Below are 22,430 nucleotides of genomic sequence, written 5' to 3'. Positions count from 1 at the left end.
TATACTATGCCTTTTATTCCCAAAAGAGTCCTTGTTTGGACAATAAATTTAGGAGATCATCCTATATTAGATCAAAGCTAAGCAAAGAGTATGGCCACCAAGGCAAAGCTAGATATCAGAATCATCACTAGCAAACATTTTTGCCATCTACTTCATGTAAATTTAAAAGAAAATATCATCTTTGAAAGAATAGTTAGCCTTAAATGCAAATACTTACTAGAAAGCCTTATAACTTTGATTTATATGTTGCAGAAAAGCCATAGTTATAAATCTAAATCTTTCAGAAACAAGGGATAAACAGGGAACCCTATTTGATCTCATGTTTCTCATGCACTTTCTAATGCCTGATCTAGGACCCTGATTAGCAGTACATGTAAGTTGCAAGTTCAATTTCCTGAAGTATGAACCTTATTTGCAATTGTCCATAAGTCCATATTTTAAATTTTATTTCAATGTATCCATATAACAGATGAGGTGAAGTAGGTAAATTTGAGACTGAAAATTTCATTACTCATCCAAGGATGTCACAGAAAGAAAGTGACAAAAAGACCAAGAAGATTTGAACATATAACCCTGACATCAAATACAATGCTTCTTTTTTCCTACTCTATCCTACTCTGCTTATTAAAATGACCAATCATCACAATTTTTTACTGGCTCAACTCATTCAAGTTACACTCCACTGATTCTAAATTTCTTATATGTAATCTACCTTGATATTCATTAGACAGCCTGGGAGCAAGAGAGAGATGCTAAGAGCCTTTCTTCCCATTGGAGTACTCGATTCTCCATTCTTGGCTCTTTTACAATGGACTGACTTATTAAGAACAAAAAATAATGAGATGCTAAAATTAAGTTCCAATGATCTCATATCTAAACTGTTTTTATCGAAGTTAGCATTGACTCAACAAATTATAAAAACATGCTGAAAAGCTAGACTCTGAACAAAGATGCAAAGAGATAGAAGACTTGGCTTATCTGTATCCACTCTAACCCACTTCTCAGTCTGAACAGTGTTTTTGCACACACACAAGCACACTGCCTCTGCTTTCACATTCTTTCAACTGCAAATCAGTATTTGCAAATATCTCTTCTTATCAGGAAACACAGGTCCTTAACAATGAAGGTAGAGTCTTTTGGGGGAGGGGGAAAAAAGGAGGCTTGAAGTCCCAACAAGATCTCTTTAATTTGGTTCTAAATAAGACCTCTGTCCCATTTCAGGCTTTACTTCTGCCATTCTTGGAGCACAAGTTTCCTTTCCTCTAGCTAATTATGTTTTCAGAGAGCATGTAACTAAAGAACACAAAATTCTACAAAAATATTTCAATCCTTCTATGTAATTTTATTAATTTATGTAAGAGGATTCTTTCAACAAAAAACTAGAAAGGAAATTATGAAGGAGAAATAAAAAGTATCTTTCTATTGTATATTTGACAACCTAATATTCTGTCAAAGATCATTCTGTTTTAAAACTCTTTTGACTGGATATTGACATCGAATAAATGAATAGTGCCATTCTCTTAATATTAGGCACACACTTTGATTTAAAAACGTACACTCATAATGAAAAACAAAAATACTAAGAAATAAGAAATATTTTCAAAAGTAGCTAATATCAGCTGAGTGTGGTGGCTCATGCTTGCAATCCCAGCTCTTTGGGAGGCCGAGGCATGTGGATCACCTAAGGTTAGGAGTTCAAAACCAGTCTGGCCAACATGGTAAAACCCCCTTTCTATTAGTAACACAAAAATTAGCCGGGCATGGTGGCACGTGTCTGTAATCCCCGTTACTTGGGAGGCTGAGTCAGGAGAATCACTGGAACATGGGAGGCAGATGTTGCCATTAGCAGAGATTGCACCACTGCATTACAGCCTGGGCAACAGAGCAAGACTCCCGTCTCAAAAAAAAAAAAAAAACAAAACAAAGGGAGAGAGATTGAAAGTAGGTAATAGTATTTGGAATTCTAAACTGAGAAATAAGTACAAACAGGAACTAAAGATCATAAGTCTCCTGGTGTAGAATTAGTAGAATTAGTATTTTCTGAACATGAGTACCCTGAATATAATTCAAATGGTTCATACTTAAAATAGGAAATGACACTATTAACATTGGATTTGAGGAAATGTTAGAAAAAGATGACTTGAAAAAACACTGTTTCCTTTTTTAGGTCAAAATAGAACGATCACTATGAAAAATGATCTTTATTTTCTCCATCTGAGGCAGGAAAAGGAGATCATTGTGAAGCCACTGTCTGGGATATATATTTCACAGTTATGCCAAAATCATTTTGAGTTTAAACTGAACTCCATTTCACTCCCAAATATTCCCTCTTTCTTTGTTTCCTATATGGAATTTTCTGTTCTTACTCCTGCTTCAAAAGAATGATTAGTGGTTGCAATCTCACTGGCTACAATCTCTCTCACCTCTCTCCTAAGCAAATTCTCCTCTCTATTTCCGTTAGCCACTGCCTGGCACAAGCCTTCATCACCACACACCTGGAGTACTGTCAGGGTCTTTTAATTAGTCTCCATCTACCACGCTGCCCAATAAAGAGCTCATAACACAAAACTGGCATCTGTTAGCCTACATTATCTAGAGAATTCCTACTCGAACCCACAGGGATCTTCTTAACTTCTAGTCTCCTTTATTGCCATGCTCCAAATTGTAACTGTAGGTTTCTTTCCAATAGAATTAACTGCCACTTCCCTGTTTTGACAGATTATTTCATAACTTCACAGCTTTGGTCAGACTGTGTCCCTGCCAGATACACTTTCTCATGACAGTGGCAAACAAACTTTTCTTTCTTTCATAAGAGCCAAAGTATAAAACAGGATGACTTAGAATGGCCACATATTTTTTTTCATCCAAAATAAAAACAGCTTAATTGATTTTAATGGAGTTTTTGTTGCACTGAAGAGTAGAAAATCTGATGGCAAAATTGACTTTGCTTTGTATTTTCTTAAAGGTAAATCAGGGGATACTTGAAAAATAGAAACACAAATGCAGTATTCCAGTATTTCATCTCTTATATTTACAGAATATTTGAGAGTTCAATAAGCATATTCATGGAAATAATGGCTTTTCATTCTAAAAACAACCCAGCCAAGGTGGAGCTATTTTTATTACTCCCAATTAAAACTGAAAAACTAGGCTTTGAAATCAAATATAGATACGTAATAATCAAAGTAAAATTTCATGACTGTATGTGTTCTAATACTGTATTAGTCCTTGAAATTCAAAGAGAAGTAAAATATTTTCTCTGACTTTCCAAACATAGATCCCCTTCTTTACATGACAGTATTATTTCTTCACTGCTTTGTCCAGACCAGAAGCACAAAAGATACAATCTAAATGGCACCAAAACTTAAAGATAACTATTTTCCAAGAGGCAGATTATGGCAGCATTGAGATCCTATTAGCTTCCCCGGGCATCTCCCCTGCTAATCTTCAGGTCAAAGGCCTGAATGACCTGAGATTCTAAAAGAACTTCTTTCCTGCCTCTACGGTTGTTTCATGGAAATTTTTCTTCCTCTCATTGCTTCCAATTTGTACAGATTAAAATGAACTATTCCACTTGGAAATTCAATCAAGGGACATATCATGAAGCTCAATTGGCTGCAAGAAGGTCTTTTTTCTTTCATCATTACAGTACACCTTACTTTGAATTGGGAGTGAAGGACACATAACATTAAAATATCAAAAAATAATTTAGGTGGATTAGACTCTTTATCAATTATTCTTGACTAATCAAACCAAGGATAGCATCCATATAACATAAAGGAAAAATTCACTTCTTAGAAGTATCTCTAAGAATATGTTAAAAAAGAATTGTTCATATATTCTTATCCAAGGGTGAGATAGAAGGTAATAATGCTAGTATAATATCACTAACAAAAATATTATACATTCTCATTTAAAATATGTATTATGAAATATGCCCAACTACCTCTCTGGCATTAAACCAGTTGTTCTCTGTACATTCCTTCCTCTCTTCTCTTTGATTTGAATATTTAAGGGTGCTCCTGCCTACACCAAATAAGAAACAAAGATTCAAACATGCTGTTCTAAACATAGAGAACGTCAACGTGATTGTTGAATCCATTACAGAGATCACTGTGCTCGAAGACAGACTTCTGAATTCTTCTCTGACTTGCTATTTAATAGTCCTGCTGGCTGGGTGTGGTTCTCATGCCTGTAATCCCAGCACTTTGGGAGGCTGAGGTGGGCAGATCCTTTGAGCTTAGGAGTTTGAGTCCAGCCTGGGAAACATGAGGAAACCTCCTCTACAAAAAATACAAACATTAGGGAGGCTGAGGTGGGAGCATCACCTGAGCTCAGGAGATCAAGTGACAGTAAGCCATGAGTGTGCCACTGCACTCTAGCTTGGGTGACAGAGTGAGATCCTGTCTCAAAACAACAACAACAACAACAACAAAAATAGTCCTAGCATATAGTATGCACTCTCTTTCCCTCCACAGAGGGTTGGAGACTGAGCCACCCTACCTGACAGAGCAGCCTAAAAGAAAAAGACATATTTCGTAACCAAAGTGGAAATGAACTGAACCAGTCAATTTTTCTGTGTTACTCTGTGTAACAACAGATATACTATTACTTACCAAAAAAAAAAAATATATATATATACACACACACACACACACACACATAAAAACAACACTTGTGAAACAACCACCCAACTTAATAAATAAAACACCATCAATAATGTTGAAACTATGTACCTCTCCATCACATCACCTTCTCTTCTTCCCTCTTTTCCCTCTATTAATTGCTCATCAGAATTTTGCATTTATCATTGTCATGTGCTTCACAGTTCCTTTTAAAGAGTGCAATATTCAAATTCCTCTTCATGGTCTATAATATGCCATCAAAAGGATGTCAACCGGGTATATACAATGTACATGCTCAATACTCAATGTACATTGATAGGAATATCAATCCAACCCAGTTTATACATAATTACCTAAAGTGTATAAGTAGTATAGCTGCAATTTATATTTTTATTTTAATAAAAAATACCACCATAGATATGATGCCAATCACTGGGACCCTAGTCATCAGCAGCATTGCCCCTGGAAGACAATTTTTTCTCAGTGATAATATTCTTCACTTTGCTCCCAGTCAGAGTCATTCAGCTTATTCTTCTTTGGTGGCCTAAAAGCTTCACTTGTCTTCCTAACTCAGCAGCCAACAGCAAATTCTATCTTCAGAATCTGGGTAATATTTTGAGAAAATAAAACTATTTCTTCTCAGCAAGACTGTGCACATGAGCAGTCAGGGACTGATTTTCTGGTTTATAGATTATCTAAAACCTTTGCCCTTTTTTCCTTGCTTTTGGCCATTTCACTGCTCATTAGTATTGTCACTGAAGAGTAGACAGGAAAAATAAAAAGAAAAAATCAAAGCAGCCAGTTTTGCTATTTATTAGCTGTTTATTAACCACAACAAGAACTTTTGTGGAGAAAAATAGAAGCATTGCCCAGTTATCTTGTGAACTATCTGTTATGTTCACTTTTCAGTATTTTTCCTGTTCTCATTTATACCTATATAAGTCGATGTAAATATGTTTTCCTGATAATAGTTATGCCACTTGTAAGGAAACTTTACTTCTGCTATGGGGTAGATTTTTCTATCATTGCCAAATGTCATAAATGTCAAATGTCATAAAACTGTCATTTTCACTGATGTTTTATATATATAGCAATGAGGATAGATTAGTAATATGTAAGAGCAGTGTACTATTAACTTTTCAAGTGAAAGTAAAAAAGGCAATTTAATTTTCCTATACCCAAGAAATCATGCTTAGTGGAATATCTGATATATGCTATTAAATTTAGAAAAGATCTCATTAGCTTCGTTAATCACAAAATAACCACATCTTATCACCTCCTCCTTCATTACTTAAGCTTGCATGAAAACTACTGAAATCCATTTTTAAAAAACTAAAAGAGGAAAATAGTAGACATTCTTCATTAGCTCTGAAATTGGCATGATTGTATGTACTTTGTAGCCTATAGCTACAATATGGTGAACGATTAGAAAGCTGAGAAAAGAGATTTCTACTATAAATAAAGACCATTTGGATGTGATAACCTGCTGATCCTATTAATATGTTTTTTTTTCTGAAATATATGTTTTCATGGCACCTTCAGGCTACCATAAAGATGGCATTTATTGAATTATCACAATCTCCAGTGCCACAGGAAACCACGGACATTCTGCTGGGAGTTCCAAATTGTTCCACCTTCAGCTTCCTAATGTTATAATATTTTTCTCAGAAGTTAGATACTCCTGAAAGTTCTAAGGATAAGAAAAGTGTCATGTTCAATGTTCTGTATTCCAATAACCACATAATAGGTCTGAAAAAAATCTTTTCTAGAAGGAAGATACTCCTAAAAGTTCTAAGAATAAGAAAAGTATCTTGTTCCAATGTTCTGTATTCCAATAACTACATAATAGGTCTAAAAAAAATCTGGTGTCACATGTTAGGTTTCATGTAACCCTAAATCACTATGTTCTGCAAATGGAATATGAGATTCTTTGACTCATTTCTCATCTTGAAATTAATGAACTATAGAAAATGTCCAAAACTCATCATGACTACACTACCAGAGAACACAAAAGCAGTCCCTCTTAAGTTCATGAAGCATTACCTACACTAATAAGGTGTTAAAAATGGAAAAATAATTTAAGAAGAAATGTATAATGGTTCTTATATAGGTCATGCTTCCTTTGGGCTACACTAAGAGTTGTTGGTATATCTAAAAAGAAAATTAAATGGTTTCCTGTTATTTCCATATATAGAAGCAGCAAAGAAGATCTGGATTCTGAGTAGCAAGATAGCAACTGTCACTACACCACTAACACAATTTTATTTTTTGTTAGATTGTGGAGAGTATCAGAAAGAGAATTCAGTCCTAGATTTTAATTCACTTTAAACTTTATGCAATAGAACAACAGAACTGGTTCTCTTTTTTTGTGTGTGATGGAGTTTTGCTCTTGTTGCCCAGGCTGGAGGGCAAAGGCAAGATCTCACCTCACTGTAACCTCCACCTCCTGGGTTCAAGCAATTTTCCTGCCTTAATCACCCGAGTAGCTAGGATTACAGGAGCACACCACTACGCCAAGCTAATTTTTGTATTTTTAGTAAAGACGGGGTTTCACTATGTTGGTCAGGCTGGTCTTGGACTCCTGACCTCAGGTGATCCACCTACTTTGGCCTCACAAAGTGCTGGGATTATAGGCATGAGCCACCATGCATGACTAGGAATGGTTCTTTTTGTCTCGCCACAGCTACTAAGCAATTACCTGGTCATTGGCTTTTAAGATACTAAGCCAATCCATGGCATAACATTTTAATGATGTTGAAATTATGTACAATAAACACATCACCAGTTTTAGGTGTTCATTCCAACTTAAGTTTGAATTTAAGTTTGCATAGTATTTCCTTCAAATGATATTTCACCACCCCAAGAAGCTATGAACCAGTAAATAGAAAATATCTTTTGATGTTCTATATTTCATTAATTAAGTTCCTACACCCCAGCCAGAACACAATTTGCTTTTTTTGGGGGCAATCATTGTTATTCTCAAACCATAAGACTCCTATCCTCTCATCATTCAAATATTCCATATTTACATATCAATTAACAGATGTAACAAAGCAGAAACAGCCATGTGACATCCATATCACATTGTGCCCACAAGACAAAATGTTTTTACAGAAGACATAACACTTACAACAACAAAAAACACAAAGGAAATTTAATTCACCTGCTAATAGCATGCTTATTTTAGTACTGATTTTATTATTTTAGCTGCAAAATCAATATATACAACTTATGGGTATATTAATACTAATCAAAGAACTAAGATTCATATTCAAAAGGCTGAATTCTGAGGTTAGTATATTTAGAACATTCCCTTTCCTCATGTCCATCTATGACTGAAAATTTATCACCCATGGTATAGTGCAAATAAGTAAAAGATCCATAAAAGGAAATATTTAAATGTGTCACAGAAATCATATGATATGCCACATTAATTTATCTATTTAATTTCTATGCTGCAATGATAAACTTTGCCATGTAATTACTACAGGTTGAATATCCTTTATCTGAAATGCTTGGGACTTGAAATGTTTCGGATTTCAGAATTTTTTCAGATTTTGGAATAGTTGCATATAAATAATGAGCTATCTTGGGGATGGGATTAATGTAAAAATTAAATTCATTTATGCTTCATATATACCTTATACACATAGCCAGAAGGTAAGTTAATTTCATATAACATTTTTTATAATTTTGTGCATCTATCACATGAAGTCAGGTGTGGAATTTTCCATTCGTAGCATCATGTCAGGGGCTGAAAAGTGTCCAATGTTGGAGCATTTGGATTCTAGATTTTTGGAATAGGGATCCTTAACCCATATATCTTTATTGTGCCCAAACACATTAAAAATTTGTAAAAAGTGTTTCCAAAGTGATATTTTAAGCAAATCAAATTCATAACAGAATTTGCTCAGAGGAAACTTATAATCGATTTAAATTTGTCTATTATAACAAAGGAATTTTATGCTATTTTAATACTACTAACAGAATAAAAATATTGTGTGTTTCTGGAATTAATACATTACTAAATGACTAAATATTTATGACACTTGTAATGTTATATCAATAGTATGTAAAATGTAATCTACTCAACTTCAGATAAAAAATTTCTATTAAATTCGAACGGCAATCTGGGAAACTAAATGAAGCTAAATGCAGAACAATTAATAGATTATGTTTCAGAGAGGACATCTAAACTCTAAACTTCTCTCTCAGGTTAACGTCAGTGTGTTTGGCCTGGTATCACTTGATTCAAATTAAAAAAAAAAAAAACAGGTTCCCTTGCTATCTGAACATTTTCTATCCAAACTCATGAATTATATAAGTTGAAAGAAAAAGGGGTATCAATTTTAAATTATTTTACTGATAATTCTCTTATGACTGAATATTCAAAAAATTATCATATATATATATATATATATATATATACCAATGTCCAGCTGTAAAAGGAAATATTTACCTAATATTCCCTTCCTTACCACTTTCTTATGACAAAACTCATAGAATTCCTTATATTCCATTAAATCTTCGGGTTCTGTACAATCGGTATTTTGTCACTTGTAGCCCACTAAAAGCACTTTCTTTAAAGTCATCTTTGTCCTCAACATTTTTAAGTCCAGCAATCAAATCTCAATTTTCATACATATAGTCTAACAGGGTTTCTCCCTTCTCCTTCCAGAAATACCTTTTTCACATGGCTTCCAGAATACCATGTATTCCTGGTTTCCTCCTATCTCAGAGGCCACTGATATCTCTCTTTTCCTGCATCCCCCTGCTCTCCTTGTACTCAAACTTTTGAAATGCTAAATGACATAGTCTTGGAACTCTTCTCTCTCTGCATGCCTTCCCCTCCGTTCCTTTATTTTTATTTATTTATTATTATTATTTTCTTTTTTTAATTTTATTTTTTCATAAGTTATTAAGGCACAGCTGGTATTTTGGTTACGAGTACATTCTTTAGTGGAGATTTGTGAGAACCTGGTGAACCCATCACCCGAGCAAGATACACTGCACCGTATTTGTTGTCTTTTATCTCTTGCCCCCTCCCACCCTTCCCTGCAAGTCCCCAAAGCCCATCGTATCATTCTTATATCTTTGAGTCCTCATAGCTTAGCTCCCACATATCAGTGAGAACATATGATATTTGGTTTTCCATTCCTGAGTTACTTCATTTAGAATAATAGTCTCTAATCTCATCTATATATATATATATATATATATATATATATATATATATATATAAATCAGAGTATCCACTTGGTGATTGATGGGCATTTGAGTTGGTTCCATGATTTTGCTATTGTGAATTGTGCTGCTATAGACATGCATATGCAGGCATCTTTTTCAAATATTGACTTATTTTTCTCAGGATAGATACCCAGCAGTAGGATTGCTGGATCAAATGGTAGTTCTACTTTTAATTCTTTAAGGAAACTCCACATTGTTTTACGTAGCAGCTGTACTAGTTTACATTCCCACCAGCAGTGAAGAAATGTTTCCTGATCTCCACATCCATGCCAAAATCTACTGTTTTTTGATTCTTTGATTGTGGCCGTTCTCACAGCAGTCTATATTTACAATGATATATTCCCCAAATGTACAGCTCAAATCCCAAATTCACCTCTAAATTTCAGGCTCAAATAATAAACTTCCAATGTAAACTCTCAAGTTTGTTGTCTAATAGAAATACAAAATTTAATAAATGCACATTTTGATGTGTACCCAAAATTTGCTCATGTCCCCATATTCCCAATATTAGTTAGTAGTAACACATTTCCCCCATTTATTTGGGTAAAATACCTTGGAAGCGTCTTACTTTCTCTGGATCTCTCCCACCTGACTAATCTATCAGAAAATCCTGTTTTTCCTATCTTCAAATTATGTCCACAATCTGACAACTGTGCATTTAGCTAAACTACCACCTTGATCCAATTAGCTACTATCAATTTGTACTTCTACTCTATCCAGTGCACTTAAGCAAAGCCTATCTTTCTAAAATACAAACCTTTCATATCACACATTTTATCTCAACCCAAATATATCTAGAAGATTTAAATACCTTACCATGACCTATAAGGACCTACAGAATCTTCCCCAGTGCCTTTTCAGACCTCTAACTTCCACTTCCTGCTTTTCTCACTCAACTGTACTCCAGTTGGCTTTGAAGTTATTTCTTAAGTAAACTAAGCGGATTTTCTTAGTGTCTTATCTCATGGCCATTATTCTTGCTATATCCTCTGACTGAATTATTCTTCATCAGCTATCCACATGATTCACATCCTTTCTTTGAATCAAGTCTCTGTTCCGATGAAAGCACACTTTGTCACCCTTCATTCCCTCATTTTATTTCATAGGATTTATCAATACTTGACATTATATTATATATTTTCTTATCTGGTTGCCTTTTTCTTAAGAATGTAAGTTTCTTAAATACAAAAACATAGCTTGTTTGTTCAACATTTTAGAGATTAAAAACAATGCTTTATACAGAGTAGATTCAGATATTCTCTCAATTAGCACATATACTGCATGTTAGTAGTAATGCTTATATTACCATACAGTTTCAGGAATACTAACTTCTAGAATTATAATGACTTCGTTAATGAAGCAAATACCTTATTTAAGCTTACTTAGGAAAAATCAGGTACTCTGAGCAATAAAATAAGATTTTTGTTTAACTAGTACTTTTAATTATTTTAGTTTGAAGAAAAATATATGTGAATTGCTATTGTAATATAATTTATCACTTAATGTTTTTCATTAAAAAATTTGTTAATGAGGAATTTGACTACAGAGTTATTTAAGAATATGTAACACCATAAGTAGAACTTTGGTGCCTAGCTTCTGTTCACTTGGCTTCTCTCTAACTACTCAAGAGGCTTTCAGTGGATCAACCCAGCCTCAGCTTCATATTGATGACTACTTAGTGAACAACAGCAGGATAAAAGCATAAAAGTCTGAAGCAGGAGACCAGCATAGTGAAGAACTTTGAATTGGTTGTTTTACTTATACTCTACTTTTTGTTTTTAGTGATATCAAGCATATGTTAATATTCCTGATGCACTTTCAGTTTGCAAATTCTAAAGGCAAGTGTACATACACAGTCCTCACTGATACATAAGACTATTCATCCCTCCAATCCGTGTTAGTAAACATGAATTTTGTGGTGTTCTATAGGAGTAACCCTGTGGGTAAAAACTTGGTACTAATAATAGACAAAACAAAAACAAAATCAAAAACAAAAAACAAATCCAGCTCTCTCAATCTGATACTAGTTATCTAGAATATCTGATGAAGAAATATATCATATATAATTCTTATTTGCAACAAAAAAATCTTCAATTTGAAGAGTCCTTAATTTGAATGATTAAGATTTTATGTTTCTTATTTCCCCTTGTATTTTCTTTTTTGAAGTTCACTGTGAGGCAGCTATTAAGTATAACTATGTGAACCACACTTGACTGTATCTCTTCTCCCAATTCCTTTATGTTACTCCTTAAATAGAACAATTGTTCTTCATTTGGTTCATGTAATTTTAGAGATTAAATGAACATTAGTCTAAATCTTGTTTTAGGGTTGTTTTAGGTTGATAAAAATGAAAACTAATGAATTAAATAACTTTCCAATATATTCAATTAGCTATTTATAAATTGAGATTTAGTCCAAAACCTTCTAAATTATAATCCAGAATACTTTTTAATTATATTTTAACATTTCCCATATGTTTGTCAAATTCTCTGAAATGTGGGTCCACATTATTTGCTAAAATTCACCAATTTAAATTATGTGAATCCACAGATATTCTAATAATAAATTCCAGAACTGCTTTAGTAGTTTTCTTACCTTTTAGACATATGTCTAATCATTTAATTTTACTCTGAGTTTTTAATAATACATTATTCCAACTAATAATTAATGAATTTTAGCATAGGGAAAAATGTAACATAAGACAACCTTTTCATTCATTCATTTAACCTAGTGTTGCTTTCTCTAATAATGTGAGTTTGCTAATGTTAAAACTAAATTATCAGATTAAAAGTTGCCCTAAATTTCATTCTCCATTATTCTTATGATGAAATATGCTAGAAGGAAGATTGTGCCTTTTTACAAAACAAAGAAATTACTATGTGAGAATAGTCATGAATTTTACATGGCCACACAAACCCTATGATTGTGGAAGTTGTAGTGATAGTGGTGATGGAGGTGGAACTGTGCATACATACAACACATACAATTAACCAGGAAAAATTATCTGAAAACATATATGGTCATTCATAAAACTCAATGGTTGACATTATTTTTAGATATATTTGTATCCATGTATTTTTTTTCACAACTCTATTTTCATATGTTTTATCTCACAAACAACAATCAGTTTGAAACCTCAAGTATCGCACATGTAAGCATAGCTACCACAGTTACAAACTGCTTAACAGACTATTTTATTCACTAATGTCTGTTTACTCCAGCAGTATTAAGCATACTTGCATCCTTCCTAATGTCTTAGATTTTATTCATAGAGAATAAGTAGTAGTTTAAGAAGATATTTCTCTTGTATTTTAAATCTGAGAAAAAAATTGCATTACTAGGTCTAGAAATCTAATTTGTTTAGAGGGTATCAGGTGTGTTGATAGGTCCTAACATTAAATTCTTACAAGAATAAGAGACAGGGATAATATTTTATTTTCCTAGCTTGAAAATAAAAACTATCTATCTCTTACAGCATCACAAATGACATTTTTTTCTGAGAATTAAAAAAATATTTCATATGGTTTTTAAGTAGTATTACAAAAAATTTTTAAAAATAACAGTAACAGCTCAGAATGCAGTGACACCTAATGGCAAAGATATCTTTATAGGCCATAAATGTATTTTATAATAAACATTATACTGTAGTAATACTTTCTATGTATTGCTACTTACCAATATGCTGCCTACAATCTAAAACATCATGATAATTCAGTAGAAATGTGAATATCTTACTTTTTAAAAATAAAGCAACATAAGTGAAGAAAAAAACCTTCTAGATTAAAACATGTGATTTTAAAATTGCAATGGCCCTTCAGCGTAAAATTATCATATGATAAAATTAGCCTGAGCTATCAGAATAGAATAAAATGTATCTTCCATTTATCCTAATAATTTCAACTAGTTTTTATTTTTGAATAAATCAAAAGTTAATCACCTTGATTTTTATTCATATTTGGCTTAAAACTTATAACATATTTAGTGGATGTACATTTCACCTGGAGCAGAAAGTAAAGGTCCTTAGTGTAATAGCTTATTAGTCATGTCAAAGTTGATATCTTTCATTAATAACAACATTGTCTAACTTAATACACATTCAAATTGCGCTTCAAATAACTGTATTAATGATACAGAGAATAATAATAGTAAAGCCAAATCTCTTAGTACTTTCTAGAAGTTTACACGGATACCAAGAACTCCAAGAACAAACAACAACTATGAGAAGAAGAAGGATAAAATAGTATTGCGATATCTTACACAATGCAAAAAGTCCTTGAGGAGTCCTGGGGGTTATCATTAACCAATGCAAATGATGAAGCCAACTGAAAAAAAAATTGGTAGAACAGCACATCTTCTGGGAATATTTTTACATTCTGTAATTGACAAAATAATCTTTACTACAGAAGTAAGAATAACTGGTATTTTACATTTACAATCTATTATTGTTTTTAATGTGTTGATACATTTTATTTACCTGATTTTATACTTTAATTTGAACATTCTCATAATGAAAGTATTCTATGGATTGACTTAGGTTTCTCAAATACAATATCACAGTTGATTATGATTTCAGAGGATAAAGTATTATTTGTTTACAAGAAAAACAAGAATAAATGTATCTTTCCTTCTCCATGTAGACATAATTATTTTACTATGATCTCAACAAAAATATGCTACTGATTTGTGTAATATGTGAATAAGTACACTATTTGAGTGTTCCCTTGTGGAGATATATAACTGAGGATAGCTAATTTACAATCAGTTCTGTGAGCACAGGAACCAGATAAAGAAAGGAGCATATATTAAACTGTTAAAACATGAGATCCTCCATAGTTGATATGAAGCAAAACACAAACTGTGCAGTTGACTGGAAATGCCACCTAATCCCTGCTTAATTAAAGCAGTGCTCTAAACGCCTGTTGTGTTTAGGGAGTAAACAGTGTGGGACGACTGATGTATGAAGAAAATAGCAGTCAGCGTGGCTAATCTCAAAGACTTTGGAGCTTTCTATCTACATAAATCAGAGCGACTTCTGAATAGCCTCATAAAACACAGTATCATTGCCATTCCACTCACGACTTTTTGGTTCTTCCTACAGCATGCAGATCATTAGGAAACTTCTAAGCAATCAAGTAATGTGGGTCTGATGAAATTACTCAATCAATGCATAGGCTCAAAGTAGAAGCATAATTCAAAATTGCATAGTTTTTATATGTCAAAAGACCTTTCTTTTATTGGGGCAAAGAAGATCACAATCCGAGTGATTCATTTTTAAATACTATATGTTTGTGTATATGTGTGTGGATATGTTTTAAAGAAATGTATGTAATAATTAAACATTTTAAAAATATGATTTGATACTTGAAATAATTATAAAGTTGCGCATTTTTGACTGAAATAAATACATTTTCATTTCAATCATTATGGTTTAACCATTATGTCCCATCACTGTAGTGGATCAATATGTCTAACAAAACATATTAGAGTTTAAAATATGTAATTGACCTTACTAAACTACCCACATGAGGTAAAAAATGAAAAGAGAGAAAGGAGATAATTTTCATATATATACAATTTGCTTCAATATCAAAATAATCCAATACATTAAAAACCTCTTATTTTTTTATCTTTCCACTTTGACTGAACTACATATTGCAGCTCCTTTCTGCTTGAACACATCACATGAGGTTCGGAAAACCTTTCATTTCTGGATATCTCCTTCTATCTCTGGAGGTGAAATACTCCCTTTCCCTCCAGTTTCATCACTTTCATTCCTTTAGTCCTGAACTAATACATTTCCCCATAAGCATATTTCTTACATTAAATATTTAAATGAAAGCAAACACTTCCTAGAGAAAATTAACTTTTTTCCTATTCAACCAAGTAAGTAAACTAATCCAATTTATGTCAACTGGTGCTTTACAATTTTAATATGGACATTCGGTTTTGAATTTATTATACTTTTGCTGAGAGTGGGGATGGAGGCACTGAATTACACACATACTACCCATGATCATTATTTTTTTTAATTTAGGAGTTAATGTTTTTCAATATATTACAAAAGATAAAGTTTTCTAGCTCCATGACAATATTAGATAGCCTATAAAGCAGCTAATTCTCTCATCAAATGTACTAATTGCATTCAAGTCAAATTAATTGTGTCAAAAGTAACTGTATCTGCTGTACACAGTTAATATATACAACCAATCTTCTAAAGAAATCTGTAATTTGTACTCACTTTTTAAAAATGGTGGTTATAAATAAGTAAGCCAAGTCACTCTGACAAAAACAGTATGCAAAAAAAAAAAAAAAAAAAAAAAAACAGTTTTGTTCTATTTTGAAACACATGTCCAGACTGCATTGCAAAATAGTATTTATCCAGTAAGGGATAGCAGAAGCTGTAGGTATTTGTAAATAATGTATTTATCGTGCAGACCACAGAATATGCAATAAAATAAGCCTTTTTCCACAAGCTTTTCCTTCTGAGAGATGAGGAGCCTACATCAGAAATCCCTAATCATAAAATGAATATAAAAGTATTATGATTGTATATGTGCATTCCTGCTCCAATCATTTACAACTGGACATAAATGTATGCTATTTCTTTAAAAGGAGCATAGTTCATTTCTGAACTCTATCAGAACATTGCTGAACCACTCAATGAGACCATAATTTCTCGCTGAAAAGTTCTGAATCTGCAGGCATTGGTAGCCCCCAGGCAAAACGGGATCCAGCAGGCAAGCTATTAGTGCTTGATTTACTTAATGCACAAGTGCTACGTTTTCTGTATCCTGACCTCATTACCCCTTGCACAGAGACAGACAGTTCTACTGATATAAATGATAGAGAATGGCAGACATGTTTACAAAGACGGCCTCTGAGACCAAGAGAGGAAGTCCCCTGGAGCTGAGGGACTGGCCACTGTGGGCGCGCACGTCAGGCAGAAATTCCTCGCTTGGGCGGGCACAACTGCCACCTGCAGCAGGTTCCCCTACCATGAATACATGTGTGTATATGTGTGTGTTGCGCGGTGGTGAAGCCGGGGTACAGAAAGGGGAGAAGCTGTGACCCATCTGTCGCCTCAATGTGCAGAACACCAAGCCATGCGTACAGATAAAAGTCCTGTGCCCAGAAAAATACCCCCAAAGGGACCTCTCTGCAGCCCAGCAAAGAAACCTTCCTGGCGAATTTCCTAAAAAGAAATCGTCGCATTAACGCAGAAAAGGCTGCAAGAGCCTGTCTCCGCTCAGCTCTCACGGATTAGCAAGTGAGAAGAGTTGAAGCCTGAAGCTGAGAGCGCTGTGCATGATAATGACGCGCAGCCCCCCGCCCGCCCGCCAGTCCGCCGCGGCCAGTCCCGGCCCGTCTGATTGCCAATAGGTGGGGCCACGAGCATCTCGGAGCCGGCTCGGCAGTCTTTCTCAGAGCCGGGCCCGCTGTAGTCCCGCTGCCTTCGCTGTCTGCCTTGCGCTGCTACTCGGAGTAGACGGCGAGGCGACGCTAAGCAAGGCGGATATCTGCGAGGCAGCCCTCAGGAGCGGTCTGCGCGCTTTCGCTTCCCCGCCTTTCCCAAGCGCCCGGGGCCAGTTTCGCCGCCGCGCCAGGCCCGGAGAGCGTGTCCGAGGAGGCGAGGCACGCGACTCCCAGTCCTTGGCGACGCTGCCGCTAGCCCCTCCCGCCATCGTCTCAGAGACTCCACGCGAGGACCGTAAAGCCAAGAGGACGTGAGAGGAAAGGGAGGTTGGGGGCACATCCGGCACCCCCGTCACCATCTCACTACGCTGCGGCGAACTCAGCTGGCTCACGTTGCAAAACCACCTGTTCGATCCGAAGGGAGCTCCCCCTACCCACCCCCCCAACCCAGCCCAGTTCTTTTCATCTCACAGGTGACATCTCTGCTCCCCCAAAGATAATTGTTCAAATGGAGCAAATGTACATCCGGGAAAAAATATGGAAGATAAGAGTCAATTAAACTCCCTTTCCTCACACACTTAGAATCCCTCTGCACTTCCCAGCACACACACACACACACACGCACACTCAGGTCAACTCGAGACCCCCACGCATCCAGACACATTCCACGATTCACCGCGAAACAACAGCCCAAGTCGAGGTTCGAGCATCCACATCCTTCCAAAAAACTGAGCAAGTGTGAGGGAAGGGTAGCGAGAAGGGGCAATGAACTGAAGCCACCTCCAACAAGACACACAGAGGGCGGAGAGGGGGAAAGCAAAGGGGAAACCTTCGCGAACGGAAACGGTAAAAGTAACCACGAGCTGCACCAACCCTTTCTTACCGATGTGAATGATCGAATCCGCATTTGCCGAGTCCCAGGTTCGAGACCACCAGACGAACAAAACCAAGAGCAAGGGGAAAACTTCCATCTCCTCCTATGCCGATTCTCTTGGAGGATGGATTTTCTTCCAATTTTTTTTAAAACAGTCCAAAGAGTTTGAGGTCACAGTAGAGTTTAGCGCAGCTTTTTCTTTTCTAAATTTCTATTGCCAGAGCAAAGCCTTTTATCGTCGCCGAGAAAGGCAGAGGGAATGACAGAAAGAGCCCAGCCTGAGGAAACCTCCTTCGCCAAGCCGTGTCACTTGGAGGGGAATTTTGGCATCGCCAGAGTTGTTTGCAGTTTGGCTTTTGAAAAATATATCCAGCCTCGACTGCTCTTGGGCAGGGGGAGAGGCTGGAGCTCAGATCTTCCCCATCGCTGCGAGGGGGCCGCGGGTCTCCGGTCCCAGCTCCGCCGTAACTTCCAACACTCCCCTCACGCCGGATGTGCCCCCTTCTCTGCAACCCCCCGACCAAAAAGGACCCCCGCCCCCGCCCCAACAGCCCGCAGAGAATCACTCGTCTTCGCTGCCAAAATCTAAGTGGAAAGGAAAGATTAGGAGATTCCAAGCGGAGCAGCCAGATTCCACCAGGGAGGGGGAAAAAGCCCTCTCCAAGAGGGGTAGAAAAAGTGAACTTCAAGGTAATGCAGATAGTAATGCAGAAAAAATTCCCTTTCTGCGTGAGGCGCGGAACGGAGCTCGGCTCGGCGTGGCGGGCCCGGGGAGCCGGTTTGCTGGGGCGCGGTGGCGGGGGAGTTACGCCGGGCGCGAGCAGCGGGGCCGGGCCAGAGGAGGGAAGCCGCCGCGGGCTGCAGGATGCTTTTGGAGCGGTTCGCCTAGCGGGATGCAGGAAGCGAGGAGCGAGCCTGGCAGCTTCAGCACCAGCCCCACGTTGCCTAGAAATGGATCACCTAGGAGAAGGAGCGAGCCCGCGAGAGAGCGGTGCTGTCAGGCGGAGAGAGGGGGAAACCGAGAGAGGAAGAGCTTCTCTCTAATAACCACCTCCTCCCCCTATCTGCAATACAAGGGAGAAACAAAATAGTGCTCTCATTTCCCATGGAATCTTCAACCGGGACTGAGAAAAGGCAGGACTGTAAGAGAAAAGACATTGAAGCTTTTTTTTTTTTTTCTTTTACGAGGTTAAATGCAACCTAAAAAAGCCACCCCACTTATTTAACCTTGCTATTCTCTAACAGGTATCAGACTTTTTCTAGTCTTTGCCTGGAATTAGTCACATTGGTTGAAAACAAATTAGGGACACCTGGTCACTTAGGGAGATAAAGACCTAGAAAGCTTTTAATGAGATTTCAATTATAAAGTTATAAAAAGGAGAGAACGTGCTAATTACCTTTTATACAATGATTTTGTTTTTCTGTCTCCAGTGTATTTTTTAGGCAATCGGGATAGAGAAAGGTTCCTGAAATCCCTTCTATTGATAGAAATTCTTCTCTATCAGGATAGAGAAGATCTTGAAATTTAAAATAATAATAATAATAATTAAATAAAACAAAAATGTTTCAGTGAAACGTTTGGTCAAAATATTTCATTGAATAGCTTAATAACCTATGCAGATAAATTCAAAATAAGGAAGTTGGTTAATCTCTCTCCCATAGAAAAAGCTGAGGAAGTTCTGAATGACAGCCTCCCAGTCTCCAGAGAAAGGATTTTCTGCAAGCTTACTCCTTAAGATAAATTCCTGATCATTGTGACTTCTTTTCTTATAATGATTGACTTATATCAATCTAGCCTCATTGCAAACTGGAGATTTGTTAATACAATCAAGTGACTAGTTGAAGTCAGGTATTAATGTCATAATATTGTTTCAATTATAATTGGTATTCTTTGGGAATGTTGGATGTGTGGATGTCAAACTCCACATAACCTTTCAGAGCCTTGCCTCCAAGTTTGGCAAACCTTTTCTTCTAATTCCCTCACTTGAGCCCTTCTCTCTAGCCTGCTGAATTGGGTTACTATTTTTCCAGACACAATTGTACACTCTCACTTCATCTTGTTTTCATTCATTCATCTTGTACATATTTTCCTGAACATTCCAGGAAATGCTTTGCTGCCATATTTTTACTTATGTCAATATTTCTGCTTGGAAAGCACATATTTGTCCTCCCAGTCACTCTCCTTCACCATTTCAAGGGCTAGTTCAAATTCCTTTTGCCCATGAAGTGGTGTCCATTCCTTTAATATGGAATAAATCCATCTATCTTCTATGCTCCCATAACACACTGTACCTTGTATTAGAGTTAGACAGGACAAGATGACTTCTAAATTAGATTATAAGTGCCTTGAGAGTGAACACCAAAACTTATTCACATTTTATTCAACACAGCATTTTACAGAGAACCCCTTTGTTGACTTGAATTTCATCACTTCCTTCTGAATCTGAAACAAACCAGTGCTTCCAAGACACATTCACTGATTAATCACTGTCAATTTTTATCATTCTTTTGTCTCTTGTTTCCATTAGTAGACATTGACTCAATATTGATTATATTAATGTTGGTGTTAATGTCATTTTACTTTATAAAGGGTTCTGATGCAATTCCATAGATTATACTTTGCTGATACAGATAATGAATTGAAAGAAGTGATGCACTCCCCCATAGCTTGCTTCAAATGTTATTTACAGTGATGTTCTAAAAATTAATAAGCCACAATGTATTCTATCAAAAAATTATGATATAACCATTTAACATGAAAAGAACACCACCATGATATCTTAGAATATGAGAACTGGGAAGAACTTCACAGCATTAACTAGTCCAGTCCTGACTTAATGAATGTCTGTCCTGAAGACAGTCAAATATTTTATAGTCATATTCATACTGTTTCCTCTCTTGGAAATTTGTTTTAATGTGCTATGAGCAAAGCATTTTCATTATTCCAAAATCTTCCAATTTAGTAGTTTTCAAATGTAGATTCCCTTTCAAATAATCTGGGAAGCTTTTTAAAATGATCACTTAAGGCTAATTTAATCAGGATCTCTGGAGTTTGGGGCACAGCCTGTAATATAGTCTAAAGCCTCTATAGTGGCTCTGCTGTGTAGCCATCATTCAGAATCACTGTTCTAATACTCAGACATTTAAATGAGTCTGGGTGACACATCACAAAAAGGTTTTGAGGTATAATGACCACTCCTGCCAATCAGAAGATATAGTGGAACCACGAGTTTTAGCTTTCCAAAAGTTACACAAGAAAGTTAGTATAAATTTAACTTTAACCTTAACTGTTGGATTTTTCAAGAATAACAGTCTTTTTACTATTGGAATAATTTCTACATTCAATGATTCCTACTTAATAAACATACATTAATTATATTTTCTACTATTTTACAAAATTTTCTGTCATGATGTATATTTAGTTAGCTGGATACAAATATTTATCATGTGTGAATTAGATATTAAATTCCAGAAGAAAAAATATGAATTCACTGGTTGTGCATATTAAATGTTTCAATGACAGCTATCTGTTGGTTTCATTAAGATTGCCTAACTCTAATTCAAGCCTTATTATATGGAAATGGTGATCGTATCTGGCCCACTGTGCTTAAATTCAAACCTTGTGAAATTCTGGCATATATGGCGGGAAAATAGCACTCATTAACTGAAGTTTTATAACAAATGACCAACTGTTTAATCAGTTAACTTTTAAACAGTTAATCATTATAACAAATAATTTGTTTGGTGGATTTTTTCTTCCAAGGTGGAGACTGTTACTTCATTCAGGCATTGGTTGTGATATGAACATCAATTATTTGAAGAAATGATAGATAATCTGAACTGCCTCAAGATTTAAATGAATACATCTTTTTTTTTTTTTTTTTTGAAAAACAGACTTTGGAGAAAGACTGATTTGCATTGGTGAGGGAACTACAAATGCTGACTCCTTCAATCTTGTACAATTATGGAAAGAAAGCAAGGTAATAGAATAGAAATTCTTGGAACATATAATTCTTTCATTTTCACTGTTAAAATGCTAAGAATACCGATGCTTAAATTTTAAAAATCAGCTACTTATTGTTATAATAGCAGTAAGTCAACTTACACTGGTCAATTTTAAGAAACTTAAATAATATTTTAATGACTCATGAGTTGTTTTAGTATAAAAATCTATAAATTTACGAGTCATCGTACTTGAAACTTAAAAAGTTGGTTTTTAAAAGAATATAATCAAAATGGGACATAAATTTTGATCATTATTTCTAATTCTT

The 22,430-nt window shown here is 35.5% G+C and overlaps 1 protein-coding gene across 2 annotated transcripts in view; it reads right to left on the bottom strand.

The window, feature by feature from the left end:
* The window catches only part of GRID2 (glutamate ionotropic receptor delta type subunit 2), a 1,513,083-nt gene extending 1,494,142 nt beyond the window's left edge, over window positions 1-18,941 (bottom strand). The window contains exon 1 of one of the 2 annotated variants that reach the window (XM_012437707.2): window positions 18,169-18,941. In XM_012437707.2, the coding sequence (XP_012293130.1) occupies window positions 18,169-18,256 (88 nt within the window). In that variant the 5' untranslated portion in view covers window positions 18,257-18,941. The remainder of the gene's footprint in view (window positions 1-18,168) is intronic. The other variant, XM_012437708.2, reaches the window with a different exon arrangement.
* Between the last annotated feature and the right edge of the window lie 3,489 nt (window positions 18,942-22,430).

Source organism: Aotus nancymaae, unplaced genomic scaffold (genome assembly GCF_030222135.1).
Source record: "Aotus nancymaae isolate 86718 unplaced genomic scaffold, 86718_ANA_hifiasm-v0.15.2.pri h1tg000006l, whole genome shotgun sequence".
Lineage (NCBI taxonomy): Eukaryota > Metazoa > Chordata > Mammalia > Primates > Aotidae > Aotus > Aotus nancymaae.
The sequence above is the reverse complement of the archived record's forward strand: the minus strand, read 5'-3'. Positions and strand labels throughout refer to the sequence as shown.